General features: G+C 38.4%; 1 protein-coding gene across 10 annotated transcripts in view; it reads right to left on the reverse strand.

Moving 5' to 3' along the window:
- RBFOX2 (RNA binding fox-1 homolog 2) overlaps nucleotides 1-18,289 on the reverse strand; it is a 274,079-nt gene that overhangs the window by 54,276 nt on the left and 201,514 nt on the right. For all 10 annotated transcript variants that reach the window (XM_068561300.1, XM_068561293.1, XM_068561291.1 and 7 more), the window contains one exon: nucleotides 17,053-17,277. In XM_068561300.1, the coding sequence (XP_068417401.1) occupies nucleotides 17,053-17,277 (225 nt within the window). The remainder of the gene's footprint in view (nucleotides 1-17,052; nucleotides 17,278-18,289) is intronic.

An 18,289-nucleotide genomic window follows, 5' to 3' on the forward strand; every position in this document is an offset into this window, starting at 1 on the left:
ATTCATTAATTAGCTCTAGCAGTTTTCTGGTGGCAGTTTTAGGATTCTCTATGTATAGTATCATGTCATCCGCAAACAGTGACAGTTTTACTTCTTCTTTTCCAATTTGTATTCCTTTTATTTCTCTTTCTTCTCTGATTGCCGTGGCTAGGACTTCCAGAACTATGTTGAATAATAGTGGTGAGAGTGGACATCCTTGTCTCGTTCCTGATCTTAGAGGAAATGCTTTCAGTTTTTCACCATTGAGAATGATGTTTGATGTGGGTTTGTCATATATGGCCTTTATTATGTTGAGGTAGGGTCCCTCTATGCCCACTTTCTGGAGAGTTTTTATCATAAATGGGTGTTGAATTTTGTCAAAAGCTTTTTCTGCATCTATTGAGATGATCATATGGTTTTTATTCTTCAATTTGTTAATATGGTGTATCACATTGATTGATTTGCGTATATTGAAGAATCCTTGCATCCCTGGGATAAATCCCACTTGATCGTGGTGTATGATCCTTTTAATGTGTTGTTGGATTCTGTTTGCTAGTATTTTGTTGAGGATTTTTGCATCTATATTCATCAGTGATACTGGTCTGTAATTTTCTTTTTTTGTAGTGTCTTTGTCTGGTTTTGGTATCAGGGTGATGGTGGCCTCATAGAATGAGTTTGGGAGTGTTCCTTCCTCTGCAATTTTTTGGAAGAGTTTGAGAAGGATGGGTGTTAGCTCTTCTCTAAATGTTTGATAGAATTCACCTGTGAAGCCATCTGGTCCTGGACTTTTGTTTGTTGGAAGAGTTTTAATCACAGTTTCAATTTCATTACTTGTGATTGGTCTGTTCATATTTTCTATTTCTTCCTGATTCAGTCTTGGAAGGTTATACCTTTCTAAGAATTTGTCCATTTCTTCCAGGTTGTCCATTTTCTTGGCATAAAGTTGCTTGTAGTAGTCTCTTAGGATGCTTTGTATTTCTGCGGTGTCTGTTGTAATTTCTCCTTTTTCATTTCTGATTTTATTGATTTGAGTCCTCTCCCTCTTTTTCTTGATGAGTCTGGCTAATGGCTTATCAATTTTGTTTATCTTCTCAAAGAACCAACTTTTAGTTTTATTGATCTTTGCTATTGTTTTCTTTGTTTCTATTTCATTTATTTCTGCTCTGATCTTTATGATTTCTTTCCTTCTGCTAACTTTGGGTTTTGTTTGTTCTTCTTTCTCTAGTTTCTTTAGGTGTAAGGTTAGATTGTTTACTTGAGATTTTTCTTGTTTCTTTAGGTAGGCTTGTATAGCTATAAACTTCCCTCTTAGAACCGCTTTTGCTGCATCCCATAGGTTTTGGGTCGTCGTGTTTTCATTGTCATTTGTCTCTAGGTATTTTTTTATTTCCTCTTTGATTTCTTCAGTGATCTCTTGGTTATTTAGTAACGTATTGTTTAGCCTCCATGTGTTTGTCTTTTTTACGTTTTTTTCCCTGTAATTCATTTCTAATCTCATCGCGTTGTGGTCAGAAAAGATGCTTGTTATGATTTCAATTTTCTTAAATTTACTGAGGCTTGATTTGTGACCCAAGATGTGATCTATCCTGGAGAATGTTCCGTGCGCACTTGAGAAGAACGTGTAATCTGCTGTTTTTGGATGGAATGTCCTATATATATCAATTAAATCTATCTGGTCTATTGTGTCATTTAAAGCTTCTGTTTCCTTATTTATTTTCATTTTGGATGATCTGTCCATTGGTGTAAGTGAAGTGTTAAAGTCCCCCACTATTATTGTGTTACTGTCGATTTCCTCTTTTATAGCTGTTAGCAGTTGCCTTATGTATTGAGGTGCTCCTATGTTGGGCGCATATATATTTATAATTGTTATATCTTCTTCTTGGATTGATCCCTGGATCATTATGTAGTGTCCTTCCTTGTCTCTTGTAACATTCTTTATTTTAAAGTCTATTTTATCGGATATGAGTATAGCTACTCCAGCTTTCTTTTGATTTCCATTTGCATGGAATATCTTTTTCCATCCCCTCACTTTCAGTCTGTATGTGTCCCTAGGTCTAAAGTGGGTCTCTTGTAGACAGCATATATATGGGTCTTGTTTTTGCATCCATTCAGCCAGTCTATGTCTTTTGGTTGGGGCATTTAATCCATTCACGTTTAAGGTAATTATCGATATGTATGTTCCTATGACCATTTTCTTAGTTGTTTTGGGTTTGTTTTTGTAGGTCCTTTTCTTCTCTTGTGTTTCCCACTTAGAGAAGTTCCTTTAGCATTTGTTGTAGAGCTGGTTTGGTGGTGCTGAATTCTCTTAGCTTTTGCTTGTCTGTAAAGCTTTTGATTTCTCCATCAAATCTAAATGAGATCCTTGCCGGGTAGAGTAATCTTGGTTGTAGGTTCTTCCCTTTCATCACTTTAAGTATATCATGCCACTCCCTTCTGGCTTGCAGAGTTTCTGCTGAGAAATCAGCTGTTAACCTTATGGGAGTTCCCTTGTATGTTATTTGTCGTTTTTCCCTTGCTGCTTTCAATAATTTTTCTTTGTCTTTAATTTTTGCCACTTTGATTACTATGTGTCTCGGCGTGTTTCTCCTTGGGTTTATTCTGTATGGGACTCTCTGCGCTTCCTCGACTTGGGTGGCTATTTCCTTTCCCATGTTAGGGAAGTTTTCGACTATAATCTCTTCAAATATTTTCTCTGGTCCTTTCTCTCTCTCTTCTCCTTCTGGGACCCCTATAATGCGAATGTTGTTGCGTTTAATGTTGTCCCAGAGGTCTCTTAGGCTGTCTTCATTTCTTTTCATTCTTTTTTCTTTAGTCTGTTCCGCAGCAGTGAATTCCACCATTCTGTCTTCCAGGTCACTTATCCGTTCTTCTGCCTCAGTTATTCTGCTATTGATTCCTTCTAGTGTAGTTTTCATTTCAGTTATTGTATTGGCCATCTCTGTTTGTTTGTTCTTTAATTCTTCTAGGTCTTTGTTAATCATTTCTTGCATCTTCTCAATCTTTGCCTCCATTCTTATTCCGAGGTCCTGGATCATCTTCACTATCATTATTCTGAATTCTTTTTCTGGAAGGTTGCCTATCTCCACTTCATTTAGTTGTTTTTCTGGGGTTTTTTCTTGTTCCTTCATCTGGTACATAGCCCTCTGCCTTTTCATCGTCTCTATCTTTCTGCAACTGTGGTTTTTGGTCCACAGGCTGCAGGATTGTAGTTTTTCTTGCTTCTGTTGTCTGCCCTCTGGTGGTTGAGGCTATCTAAGAGGCTTGATGGGAGGCTCTGGTGGTGGGTAGAGCTGACTGTTGCTGTGGTGGTCAGAGCTCAGTAAAACCTTAATCCACTTACTGTTGATGGGTGGGGCTGGGTTCCCTCCCTGTTGCTGTGGCGGTCAGAGCTCAGTAAAACCTTAATCCACTTGACTGTTGATGGGTGGGGCTGGGTTCCCTCCCTGTTGGTTGTTTTGCCTGAGGCAACCCAACACTGGAGCCTACCCGTGCTCTTTGGTGGGGTTAATGGCAGACTCTGGGAGGGCTCACGCCAAGGAGAACTTCCCAGAACCTCTGCTGCCAGTGTCCTTATCCCCACGGTGAAACAGAGCCACCACTCGCCTCTGCAGGAGACCCCCCAACACCAGCAGGTAGGTCTGGTTCAGTCTCCCCCAGGGTCACTGCTCCTTCCCCTGGGTCCCGACGCACACATTACTTTGTGTGTGCCCTGCAAGAGTGGGGTCTCTGTTTCCCCCAGTCCTGTCAAAGTCCTGCAATCAATTCCCACTAGGCTTCAAAGTCTGATTCTCTAGGAATTCCTCCTCCCGTAGCCGGACCCCCTGGTTGGGAAGCCTGACGTGGGGCTCAGAACCTTCACTCCAGTGGGTGGACTTCTGTGGTATAAGTGTTCGCCAGTCTGTGAGCCACCCACCCAGCAGTTATGGGATTTGATTTTACTCTGATTGCGCCCCTCCTACCGTCTCACTGTGGCTTCTCCTCTGTCCTTGGACGTGGGGTATCCTCCTTGGTGAAGTCCAGGGTCTTCCTGTCAATGATTGTCCAGCAGCCAGTTGTGATTCTGGTGCTCTCGCAAGAGGGAGTGAGAGCACGTCCTTCTACTCCGCCATCTTGGTTAATCTCCCTCATTGTTTTTTTTAAAAAAATATTTATCTTGGGCTTCCCTGGTGGCGCAGTGGTTGAGAATCTGCCTGCCAATGCAGGGGACACGGGTTCGAGCCCTGGTCTGGGAAGATCCCACATGCCGCAGAGCAACTGGGCCCGTGAGCCACAATTACTGAGCCTGCGCGTCTGGAGCCTGTGCTCCGCAACAAGAGAGGCCGCGATGGCGAGAGGCCTGCGCACCGCGATGAAGAGTGGTCCCCACTTGCCACAACTAGAGAAAGCCCTCGCACAGAAATGAAGACCCAACACGGCCATAAATAAATAAATAAAAGAACGTGAATTTCTTAAAAAATATATATATATATATATATTTATCTTATTTTCATGGCTGCGTCGGGTCTTAGTTGTGGCACGTGGGATCTCCGTTGCGGCACATGGGATCTTTCGTTGCAGAGTGCAGGCTCTTCGTTGCGGTGAGTGGGCTTCTTACAGTTGTGGCGTGCGGGTTTTCTCTTCTCTAGTTGTGGCGCGTGGGCTCCAGAGTGCGTGTGCTCTGTAGTTTGCGGCACGCGGGCTCTCTAGTTGAGGCACGCGAGTTCAGTAGTTGTGGCACGTGGGATTAGTTGCCCCGCGGCATATGGGAGTTTAGTTCTCCGACCAGGGAATCGAACCTGTGTCCCCTGCACTGGAAGGCAGACTCTTTACCACTGGACCACCAGGGAAGTCCCCTCATTGTTGTTTTGATTTGCATTTCTCTAATAATTAGTGAAGTTGAGCATCTTTTCATGTGCCTATTGACCATCTGTATGTCTTCTTCGGAGAAACGCCTATTTAGGTCTTCTGCCCATTTTTTGATTGGGTTGTTTTTTTTTTGCTGTTGAGTTGTATGAGCTGTTTGTATATTTTGGAAATTAAAGCCTTGTCAGTTGCATTGCTGCAAATATTCTCTCCCAGTCCATAGGCTGTCTTTTCATTTTGTTTATGGTTTCCTTTGCTGTATAAAAGCTTATAAGTTTGATTAGGTTCCATTTGTTTACGTTTGCTTTTATTTCTATTGCCTTGGGAGACTGACCTGAGAAACCATTACTATGATTTATGTCAGAGAATGTTTTGCCTATGTTCTCTTTTAGGAGTTTTATGATGTTATGTCTTATATTTAAGTCTTTAAGCCATTTTAAGTTTACTTTTGTGTAGGGTGTGAGGGAGTGTTCCATCTTCATTGATTTACATGTGGTTGTCCAGCTTTCCCAACACCACTTGCTGAAGAGACTGTCTTTTCTCCATTGTATGTTCTTGTTTCCTTTGTTGAAGAGTAATTGACAGTAGGTGTGTGGATTTATTTTGGGCTCTCTAGTCTCTGCCATTGATCCATATGTCTGCTTTTGTGCCAATACCAGGCTGTTTTGATTGCTGTAGCTTTGTAGTATTGTCTGAAGTCTGGGAGGGTTATGCCTCCAGCTTTGTTCTTTTTCCTCAGGATTGCTTTGGCAATTCTGGGTCTTTTATGGTTCCATATAAATTTTAGGATTACTTGTTCCAGTTTTGTGAAAAATGTCATGAGTAATTTGATAGGGATTGCATTAAATCTGTAGATTGCTTTGGGTAGTATGGCCATTTTAACAATATTAATTCTTCCAATCCAAGAGCATGGGATATCTTTCCATTTCTTTGAATCATCTTCAATTTCCTTTATTAACGTTTTATAGTTCTCAGCATATTCTTTCACCTCCTTGTCAGGTTTATTCCTAAGTATTTTATTTTATTTTATTTTTTGATGTGATTTTAAAGGGATTGTTTTTTTACTTTCCCTTTCTGATATTTCATTGTTAGTGTAAAGAAAGAAATGCAACGTTAATCTTGTATCCTGCTACCTTGCTGAATTCGTTTATCAGGTCTAATGGTTTCTGTGTGGAGTCTTCAGGGTTTTCTATATCACGTCATCTGCATATAATGACAATTTTACTCAGAGCTCCTTTCTATCTGCTAGATTGGATGCCACCGAATTCATGAATCACTGAATAAAGCCAATAAGAGCTTTTAAATTTACTCAGTTGAATTTTGTTAACAGTTTAAAATCTGCACAAAAGTGAAGTGTCATTAATTTTTCTATATCACACTGTTTCCATTTTGAATGATTCAAATTTGTATTAAATGAGACTGATGTATTTTATACCCGAGAAAATCTAATGGAAAGGTCACTGCCCAAAATAGCTTTAAGTACATCTAAAGGATACGTGTGTGTATACATGCTTCAAAAATCATAGAGCGATACTTCCCAAAGGGTAGAATGACAGTTCTGCAGGATGTTAACTGGTATTTTGTGGAAAATGAGTTTCATGGTCCAATAAATTTGGGAAATACTGGACTAAACAAAGTTAAAAGGTTTCCTATGAATTCTGAAGACAGAAAACTCACCTTTCTCCCTAAACATGCATTATATATACCATCCATTCATGCACTCATTCATTCATTTTTGTGGATCAAAATATAAAGTTCACTTTGAAAAATACTGCTTTTATCAGAATGGCCCTTAGAGCACAAGCTCCCAAGGGTATGAGGGAAAACAACGGCAAAAGAGAAAAGAGATATATAATTGGACAGCCTGTTAATTTGTATTATTTTAACTTAAGAACTGCCTGTAACACCTTCGTTGAAATGAAATAATTATATATCAATAAAATTATAGCTAATATTTATTGAACATTTGTTATGTGCCAGGCATTATACAAAGTACTTGCTATACATTTTCTCATTTAATCCTAAAAACAACCCTATGAGTTAGGAACTAGTATCACCAGTTTTACAGGTGAGGAAAATGAGCATTAGTTATAATTCTCTCAGGGTTATACATTTAGCAAATGGAAGGAGCTGGGAGCTAAACCTAACTCAATCTGGTTTCCTAGCTCAAGCGCCCTAACCACAATATTATATAAATATAAACAGTTTTTTAAAAACAGCTTTAAAAAAAATTCAGTCTCTCCTGATAATATTTTAGAAAGTAAGTTGGGATACTTTTCATTATATCATTTTACAGTGCCTTAAAGAAAAAGTTGGTACTACAATCCATGAAGATCCATCAACCAGACTTGTTAGCATCTAAAATTTAAAGCAATTTTATAAATGTTTATAATGGAGTATATACTGGGTTAAAATTGGTGGAATTAGATCTTCTGAATTCCTTCTTAAAGAGTACTCCTAACATGATAGAATATCTTTCTAAAAAGTGAAATCTTGGCTTATCTACTTAGTTACTGAAAATCAGGGTAATTTCACAGTGCTAAAATAACATACCAAGAATACCTATGCATATAAAATTATTTTTTCCAGTGCTAACACCAAACACAATTTTGGGGGCATAAAAAATTGAATTTACATTTATGTAGAACAATTCCTTACTTGAGCAAAAGTTTAGATTTAGTTATTTTAAAGAGAAATGCTTAAGTATTTCTTCTGTGTATCTGAATATTGCTACAAGTCAAATTCTGAGAATCTAGTCTTATTTGGGCATTTAAATGTCAGCTAGCATTTTCCCAATAAACTAGCAACTCAATTTTCTTCAGAAAATATCTAGTTCTATTTCCTCAGTGGGTCAAAGTGTTATAAAAAAGAATTCTAAATGGCATCATTTGTATATGTAATATCACCATATATTATCCCAGGAAACAAAAACCAGTATCACAGTTTAACAAAAACCACAGCAAGTCACCTATTTTTTTAAAACCACGAGTCTGAATTATGTAAAAATTATATATAATACAGAAACACGAGAGACAATAACCTCAATTTTTAAAAACTTTATACTTAACTGAATGATTCTTTAATATTTTAATATACACTGCAGAATGAAAGAAATCTGTAAGTATGTTCTAGTTGAAGTTCTTGGGTTTAAAGTTGAAGAGTAAGTGGAAACTAAGAAGATAAGACCATGTCTAGAGATGTCTTTTATTTTTTATAATTTACATGGGGAAGCAGAAAAAAAGCCCTTGACTTAAAGCAGATTTCCTGAGTCCCAGCTCTGTTTCGAGCTAGCTATAACCTTGTTCAAGTCGCTTAAAACTGCTGACCTCTGCTGTAAAAGGAAGGCGTGAGATGATTTCCAAAATCTATTTTAGCTTTAAAATTCAGTGATTCTAAACAGAGTTTACCGACTTCAAAAGATAGTACAAAATATTTATGGAAAATGCACAACTCTTGTAGACAGGTTAAGAAAAACCGCACTAAGTTAATCATCAGTGCTTCTTTATTCTTACCCTAACACACAGGAGAGCAGCAAGGGCCAGTAGAGCAGTGTTATTACCGTTCTCAGAACTTTTCAGCTTCAGTTTCTTTTTTTGAGGGGTGGGGTGGGGGTAGAATGGGTGTAATAATAATAATTAATAAGTAAATAAAAATAAATAAATGAAGGCATGCAAAAGAGAAGAAGCAATAATCATAACTTAACAATATTAACAATTTGCTGAAAGGGTGTCTTGAGTCTTACATGAACCAAAGGGCAATTTTTCTCTACTGAAGAATATGCATGCCTGGCTCTGAGTATGGTTTTCTGCAGGAACTTCTGCATTTCAGACCAGGCTATAGTTTCCTCATCAATCCAGCTGTGAACTTGCCAAGCTGCTCATAGGCATCAACACCCCCTAGCTGGAGTGTATGAGTAATTACTAAATTTACGGGTAAATCGGTAACCAGTGTGGGTAGTTTGTATAGTCTCATTGTCCTCTACTTTTTGTTATTTTAGGGGAAAATGAGAGCATCTCTTGGAAAAGTGGATGACTGCATGAATGAATCCTCTGTTGTCCCAGGCCTCTAATTCTAGCCTGGAGATGGAAGATGCTAATGATCATACCTACACTGCAGGCTAAAGGTAACATCGCCCAACAATACACAATATGAGAGAAGGATATGGGCCCCATTTTTACCATTATATACCAGAAGTCCTGGTGTGGGCAAATGGACCCACTGTTAAGTGGTATAACTTCCTGGCTACATTTGATGGGTCACCTATCTACAAGGCATCTTCAGGTAAGGGTCAGTGGGTAATTCCAAGGGAGGACGGTTAGACTGATCTTCTGATGGTAGAGAAATGCAAGGAAATCTGGCTTCAACTCCAGAGAAAGGGTGTACAGAAAAGGGAAGAAACAGAGGATGACGAACAATATGGGGTCTGAGTCATCTTTACTTGGAGGTGTGCTCAAAGGCCCACCAATGAGGAGGGCTATAAAATCTACAGCAGACTATGATATAGCACGGCGGACCACTCAACTATTCCCTCAATTTAGATGCACCAACAACTCTGTTCAAATACTTCGAAAGATGTTACTGACTAGCAACTTACTCACATGCCTTTATAAGCTTCTTTTTTCATTCAAAAATCACTTACTAAGTGTCCGTTGTATATCATTGGGAGTAATAAGAAGAGGGCAAGTAATAGTTCCTGCCCTCAGGGAAAGTACGATCCAATAGGTCGGCAGAATATGTACACAAATATGAATCTTGTATCTGAAGATCACTCACCAAAGCTTATCTACTTCAAATACTTCGGCTATTTACGCCTGCTGGCATTTGGAAAATATCTAAACATACAGGAACTGAGGTCCTTTCTTCTCTGCAGGCAGGCTCAGTGATAATCAAGCCTCTGCAGACCCAGGTGGGAGACCCCCTAACTGCTACCTCTCTTGCTAATGCACACTATGGGGCCAAATGACTGTCAAAACAAGCTCTCATCTTAAGAGTACAAGAAGCTTCTAGCCCAATGTTAAAATCAATTTCTAAAATATATTTTGGAAATAAAACTCTAGATTTCATTGCTCATTTCTCATTTTTATGTCAGAAATCCTTTCTTTTTGTTCTCTCCATCAACAAGATGGGACTATCCAACATAAACAAGATCTACTAAAATACAGCTGTAGCTCACAATAATAAAAAGCGCAAATAAATGACATCAACCAGGACAACTGCTTTAAAAAGACGGTAAAAGCAATTATCTCAAAGACCTATTTAAACAAGTAATCTCCAAAGCTTTTCTAATTTATTCTCACTACAATTCCGTCATGTAGGAATTATTACCTCCATTTGATAGGTGAGGAAACTGAAACTTGGGGGGTAAAATGATTTTATTCAAGATATAGTTATTGCAATAAGGATGAAAAATCTTTGACTCTGATCTCCTTATTTTACTCATCCAATCAGCTGTCAAATTCTGTTTATTCTATCTTCATAATTTCTCTTCATTTCCTCCTGTACATAATCACTGCAACCCCTAATCCAGAACCCCATTATCAACTCCAACCATAAGACCCTTTCCTAACCAGTCTTCCTGCTTCTCTATCTTGTACATGCAAGAGATTAATCTTCTGAAGCACATTTCTGCTCGCTTCCATTTCCTGCTCAAATACCACCTTTAATAAAGTAATTTCTCAGCCAGGCATTCAAATGCTCTTCCCAATTTGTACTCTCAAGTGACCTTTCTCCCACCTATTTCCCACTAGTCTCCACCAAGCACCCAAGCTTCAACCAAACGGAAACCCATGCTTTTATTCAAAGACATTTTGATCTTTCCCATCTCTCCAACTTTGCTTTGAGAAATGACTTTCCTAATTCTTCCCACCACCATCCAAACATGTCTGAATTCTAGTCACTCATAATACAAGGCCCAGATCAATGCCATCTTCACCAAGGAGCTCACTTCTCTCTCCTCAGACCTCCCATGGCACACCTGTATCTTCTTTCATTTTTTTTCCCCAAGAAATATTTACTGAGTAACTATTAAGTGCCAGGTACTATGATAAGTCAGGGAATGCAAAAGAAGCTTACAGTTTAGTTAGGGAGACAGAAGTGAACAAAAAACATCACACCTTGTAAGTTCCACAAAAGGTGGTCAGCTCAGAAGTCTACCTGAGCCGAAATGAAGGATACATGAATTTGGCTTTGCCTAGGAAAGTCAAGCAGGGCTTCCCAGCAGAGCTAACACTTGGACTGAGAGGGAAAAGATGCACAAGCATCTGCTCAGAGGACCAGTGCATATCTTCATGATCACTTTCATTGAGTTGGAGATGGGGAGTCAGAGTGGTAGACTGGAGAGTAAAGACTTTGAATTCCCCAAGTAGAAAAACAATAACATACCACAAAGGGCTATTTTATGAGCCACAATAAAATAGTGTTTGTGGAATCAAGCTTTAAACTGAAAAGTGTTATACAAATTTAAGATATCATTTATTTATAAATAACAATGCTTCTTATCTACCTTTTGAATTTAACTGGCTACAGGAATTACCAGACTCTTTTTACGAAACATATAAGCAGAAGGTAAAGGTTTAACAGAATAATTTATAAGGTTGTCAAATCTAGGTAGGTTTTACAATATACTGCTCTACTGCTCAATCGCTCTCTAAACACACCCCACCTCCCCTCAGAAACACACACCCACACACAACTTCTAAAGGTAAAATGGCTTAAGAGCAGTGGATTCACACTCACAATTAAAATGTACACTTAAAAATATAAGAAGTATCTTCAACCAGAGCTTCCTAATAATTTCCCATTTTATTGTTAGCAACTTCCTAAAATGACAGAACTTGTGTTCTGTTTGCAGGCACAACTCAAGGATTTTCCATTTTCTCCTCAGCACCAATAAATTCACAATCTATTCATAAGGATTCCTAATCTTATTTCAATACATCTTTAGAAACTCTAATTGGTCAATGTAATGCAAAATCATATAATGAATAGTTTCTAACATGGATGAAGAACAGAAGTCTTAACTGTATATATTTATATTAAGGAACAGAGCTCGCCGCTAATACTGTCATTAGAGACACATAATCCGGGAATCTGAAACAATGGGAAACAGTGGCAATAGGGAAAAAAAGAGAAAGAGAAATGGGCAGTGGTGAGGAGAGGTGCAGTACAAACGACCATGAAGTGATTCAAAGAAGGGACTTCTGGCTCTGATGGCATGAACAGGTCAGTGAATCCTCTCCTCAAAACAATAAGAAAACTTGTCAGTCATTTCAGGGTCCTTGAAATCAATCAGAGGCAGATAATAAATAGAGAAGTTTCTTGAAAAGCTGCTAGAGCTTTAGGGTAAAACCCGCAGGAGTCTACAAACTTATTGCCTGGGCCTACTCCAACTCATTAACCCCACCCTCTAATCCTCAGCTCTTCTGGGAGAGCTCTTCGGGATAGGGCTGGGCCACAAAAACCAGCAGCTTTGCTGCCAGAGGGGGCGGACTCGACTTGGGGTACTGGGGTGGGGGGCGCAGTAGAAAACCACAGACTTGTCCGCTGAAGTGGCAAACTTGGTGGGAACCTAACAGGGGAAATACAGTTCTTCTAGCTTGAGGCTGTGGTCTGATTGGGGTGAGTGGTGGATCAGCTAGAAATCTGAAGGGAAGATCCTGGAAATGAGAGAATAGTAGAATAACTAGATATGATCTCCTCACATCCCTGGCTGACTGTGAAAATATGCAGATGAGGAGGGGGAGACATAAGAGGGCCCAAAAGAAAGAAAAAGCCAAGGCATACTTGAGAACTGGCTGTACTGTGAAATGCACTTCCCAACCCAAAACCAGATCAGCAGAGGGTGGAAGCTTTCCACACTCCAGGTGCTTAAGCACAACTTATGCCCAAATCAGTGGCTGACCAGTAGGCTATGGAGACACAGGGGTGACTTCCAGCCAGGCTAAAAAGTAAAAACGAGAATGAAAATCACTAAGCAGACACATCAGTGGCTGCACACCACAGAGGAGTCCACAGTTTAAGTACAGGCAAACTATTTAAAACACACACATATACACTCACCTACACCTCTCAAAAACAAAAACAAAACCAAAAAACTTTATATATAGAGTCATTAAAACACATTACTAAAATGTCCAATTTACTAAAAAGTTACAAGACATACAAAGAAACAGGAAAAGTGGGGCCCCGACTCAAGAAAACAAGCAGTGACTAGAAACAGGCTCTGAGGAGGCCTGGATGTTAAGAGTCAGCAGGTGACTTCAAAGTAACAATTACAAATGTATTCAAAGAATTAAAGGAAATAAGATGACAAGTAAGGAATCTCAACAGAGATACAGAAATCCTAAATGAAAATTCCAGAGTTGAAAAGTACATTAACTAAAATAAAAATTCACTAGATGGGCTTAATAGCTGATATGATATGGCGGAAAAAAGAAAGAGTAAACTGAAACAGATCAACAGAAATTATCCAATCAAAAGAATGGAAAGAAAGAAGACTGAAGAAAAATGAGTAGAACCTTAGATTCTGTTTAGATTTAGCTTAAAAACAGACAAACAAACAGAATCTGAACCTGTGGGGAACAAGCATCCCCATTACTTGCAGCAAAAGTCCCAGGAGGAGGAAGAAAAGGAAAGAACAAATATTTGAAAAAATTACGTTCAAAAACTTCCCAATTTTGATGGAAAACAATCTATAGACCTCAAAATCGCAATGCGCTACACGTATGATAAAAACAAAGAGATCTATCCTAGACATATCAGCGTCAAACTGCTCAAAGCCAAAGACAAACAAAAAAATCTTGAAGACAGCAAGAGAAAAACAACTCATCACATACAGGGGAACAACAACAGGATTAACAACTGACTTCTCATCAGAGGCCAGAGGGCTGAGGAGGTGGGGAGAAAATGTCAACCAAGAATTCTACAGCTAGTCTTCAAAAATGAAGACAAAATAAAGGTATTCCTAGATAAACAAAACCAGAAAATTTGTTTCAAGCAGACCTAGTCTACAGAAATACTAAAAGATGTGCTACCAGCTAAAAGGAAATGACATCGGAAAATAACTCAAATCCATAGGAAGCTAAGAAAATCACTGGAAATGGTAAATTTCTTTAAAAATAGAAGATTTTTAAAGTAATAACTGTAATACTATATTATTGTACTTCATATATATATATATATGACAATAACAGCACAAAGGATGGTGAGGGATAGAGCTATATTGGATCAAAGCTGCTATATTTTACCAGAATAACACACACACACACACACACACACACACACACACACACACACACACACACATATACACACAGCCATCAGCAGGTTGTGATAACTCAAAGATGTAATCCTTGATCAAGAACTAAGAAAATACATAAATAACACAAATAAATGACTAATTTAAGAAAATCACAAAAGGATTTAGAAGGTACAGAAAGAATTATTTAACATAAATCAGTAAAGAAGGAACAATAAAGGACATGAGACATATAAAAACAAATACTAAAATGGCAGACATAAATCCACCCACATTAACAATTACATTAAATGTAAATAGACTAAATGCTCTGATAGAAAGGCAATAATTTTCAGACTGGAAAAAGAAGTAAGATCCAGATGTTATGTTTTTTACGAGAGACACATCTTAGATTCAAAGAGTTTGAAACAAAATGAAGGAAAAAGATGTCATTCAAATAGTAATCATAAGAAAGTTCAAGTAGTTATATTAATATCACACGAAATAGACTTAAGACAAGAAATATTAATAGAGACAAAGAGGGACATTTCATATTGATAAAAGGCCCAACTGGTTAGGAACATTCTGTAGGACAGACCACCTACTAAGCCATAAAACAAGTCTCACTAAGTTTAAAAAGACTCAAATCATACAAAGAATATTCTCTGAGCACAATGGGATTAAAGAAAAAAAACTTGAGACATCCTCAAACATTTGGAAATTAAACAACACACGTCTATGTAAACCAGGATCAAAGAAGAAATCACAAGGAAAAATTTAAAAATATCTTGAACTGAATGAAAATGAAAACACAATATATCACATTTTATGGGATGTAGCTAAAGGGAAACTTAAAAGGAAAGGTATAGCTTTAAACACATATTAGAAAGGATAAAATTCTAAAATCAATGATCTAACATTGCAAGTCAAGAAGCTAGGAAAATAAAGACCAAATCAAACCCAAAGCAAGAAGAAGGAAGGAAATAGTAAAGATCAGAACGGAAATCAGTGACACATAAAAACAACAGATTGGGCTTCCCTGGTGGCGCAGTGGTTGAGAATCTGCCTGCCAATGCAGGGGACACGAATTCGAGCCCTGGTCTGGGAAGATCCCACATGCCGCGGAGCAACTAGGCCCGTGAGCCACAACTGCTGAGCCTGCGCGTCTGGAGCCTGTGCTCCGCAACAAGAGAGGCCGCGACAGTGAGAGGCCCGCGCACCGCGATGAAGAGCGGCCCCCACTCGCCGCAACTAGAGAAAGCCCTCGCACAGAAACGAAGATCCAACACAGCCAAAAATAAATAAATAAATAAATAAAAATTTTAAAAAAACCAAAAACAACAGATTTTTAAAAAGGTCAATGAAATCAAAAGCTGGTTTTTTGGAACAAGCCTCAAAATCAATAAACCTTAGCTAGACTGACCAAGAAAAAAAGAGAAGACATAATTACCAAAATCAAGAATGAAAGAGGGGATACCACTACAGATGCTAAAGAAATTATAGAAAATGGGATTATTATTATGAGTAACTTTATACCAACAGAATAGTTAATTAAGATGAAATAGAAAAATTCCTAGGAAAACACCAATTACCAAAATTGACAACAAGAAATAGAAAATAGAAAAAAAAGACTGATAACTCGTAAAGAAATAGACTTAGTAATTAAAATATCTCGATAAAGCCTCTGATTTATGTATTTTATTCTTTCTTTTTCCTTCTTTTCCAGTAGTTCTGCTGTTAAGTCTGTGAGTTCATAATCATTTGAAGTGATCTGTATGATGTGATAACACACCTACTGTTAATTTATGACACTTCCTTTACTTGCTTACTAAGTAGTAAGAGATGAAGTCAAAGAGGTAGGCTGGGGCCAGGGATTAGTAAACCAAGTGCAGAGTCTGGATTTTATTCTGTTAGGAAACCATTAGAGTCCAGCAGGAAAACAGCATTATTTTCATTAAAAAAAAAAAAAAAAAAGTATCTTGGCTGCTTTGTGATAAGTTAGGCAACAGTAATATAGAAAATAAGTGAAGAGGTTTGGACTAGAGTGGTGACAATGATGATAAACACCTCACATGAATTAAACTCTTTTAAGTCTCCTAAAAGCCACTTGAAATAGGTGCTATTCATTTTACAGATGAGCAAGCCAAGGCAGAGAGATTAAATAACTGGCCCAAGGTCATACTGCTAAGTAGGAGTCACATTAGGACTCAGGCCCAAAAACTCTGGCGGAAGTGCTGAGCTCTTAATCATGCACACTATCCAGCTATGGTCTTAAGATGAAGAGAAAGAGGTTGAAGTAAGAAAATGTTCTAGAGTTATGGTGACCAAGACTTGCTAATGGACTGGATGTAGAGATGAAGGAAATAAAGAAATAATGACTCGTAGGTTTTGCCTGAGCAACTAGGTGAATTCAGTAGTATAATTACACAACAGAGAGAGCATATGAAATAGGAGGGAAAGGGGTCCTAGGACCCAGCCCTGGAGCACCACAGCATTTAAAAGCTGAACAGAGAAAGAGGAACCAACAAAAGAGACCAAGAAAGAACTTCTAGTGCTTAGGAGGGAAACAGGGAAGCCAACAACTAAGTATTTCAAGGAGGAGGGGGGAGGCAATGTGTAGAATGCTGCTGACAGAGTCTGTACGATGAGGACAGAGAAGGGACCGTGAGATTTTGCAAACTGAAGGTTACCTGTGAAGCTGAAAAGAGCAGCATCCTGCTAAGTTAACTCCCATCACTGTACTTACCTTGTTGTACTGTCTGTCCTGTCTCTAGACTGTAAGCTCCTGGGCAATGACCGTGAGTTTTATGCTAAATCCTTATCTTCTAATTACAATGCTTAGAGTAGAACTGAAATTACATAAGCGCTATGTAATGCAATGTAAATGCAAAACTATTTCAAAGGGTATTCTGGTGTGATGATTAAGAAGAAGATTTCAATACGACCGACCGAGGACAACATGTCGCCTTCTGCTCGCCACCTCATCACTCACATACCGTCAGAGATCCGTTCTGTGTGCTGGGTGAGTTGCTGCTCTGCTCCCCGTGGGCTTGCGTGCTTCCATAGAGGGTCAGGTTATGCTCACTGGTCTGGCCGGCATAGTCCTGAGTGTGTGGCACTCCGTATTCTGTGGGAATCCCATTTTGTGGAGGTGGTGGAAATGGGATGGTAGTAAAAGGCTGAACCATTGCGTCAGGAGTTGTTGTTGGCTCCTGGTTACCCTAGAACAAATAGAGAAAGAGAAAAGTAGGAGAAAAATTGACTTTAAATTCTCATCATATAATTATTTTTAAGGTGAGTGAACAAAATTCCCTGAATATTCTCTCATTGCTCAGGTAAAATGGAACACTTACTTACTGCCTCAGGATTAGGGGAAATACTGCTATATGTATACCTATAGGTGTATGTAGGGAGACACACAAACACACCCAACTTCGGTCAATTTGTGGTTTCTAGACAGGTCTGTGACCATAGTAAAGTTGACTAGTTACCAAAGGGCCAAAGATCTTCCTTTACACCAAAAAATTTTAAATGCCAGGAAATTTCTCACAGAAGATAAATTACAAGAGTTGAAATTCATTTGGGCCATTAGTATTTTCTTTAGAACACTCTCTATCCCTTTAGTGATTCTTAGGGGAAAACAAATCAATTTCACTAAATTACAATTCATAGCAATAGGTAGAATGACAGTATAAATTAAATTCTCAAAACCAGACAATATAGACCTCTAGGTTTTAAGAACACAGAGTTCAGCAGAAAGCATATTATTAAAAAAATTAACCTTTGGATTTCAAGGTAGAGATTTATTTAAGTCTTGGCTACTAGGTTAATAAAAAATAAACAAAAAACCCTTTCCTTAAATTAGAAATAGACAAAAAAATTCCCCAGACAAAAAAACTTGAGTTTTTCATAATTACTGCTAGCATTACAAGGCTAGCAGGATACCTCTCCACATGACATCCATTCCCAGATGTTTACTTGGGATCCAGCGTGATACATGCAATATCACTAAAGAACATACAGTAACTACAGGAAATTGTTAGAAGCCATTTTGGCTCCACAGCCCCTGTCTTACTTCTGTTCAGTCTAAGTAAGTTCAGATACAAAAGAGGAGTTTAAACCTTGTGTAAGAGATTTCATGAAGCCCTCCCTTCTCAACAACTGACCTCCTGACCTCCCATTTTATTCCAAAAAAGGTAGAGCCATTATTTTACTAAAGATATACAAGTCTGC

This window comes from Eschrichtius robustus, chromosome 13, assembly GCF_028021215.1.
Source record: "Eschrichtius robustus isolate mEscRob2 chromosome 13, mEscRob2.pri, whole genome shotgun sequence".
Lineage (NCBI taxonomy): Eukaryota > Metazoa > Chordata > Mammalia > Artiodactyla > Eschrichtiidae > Eschrichtius > Eschrichtius robustus.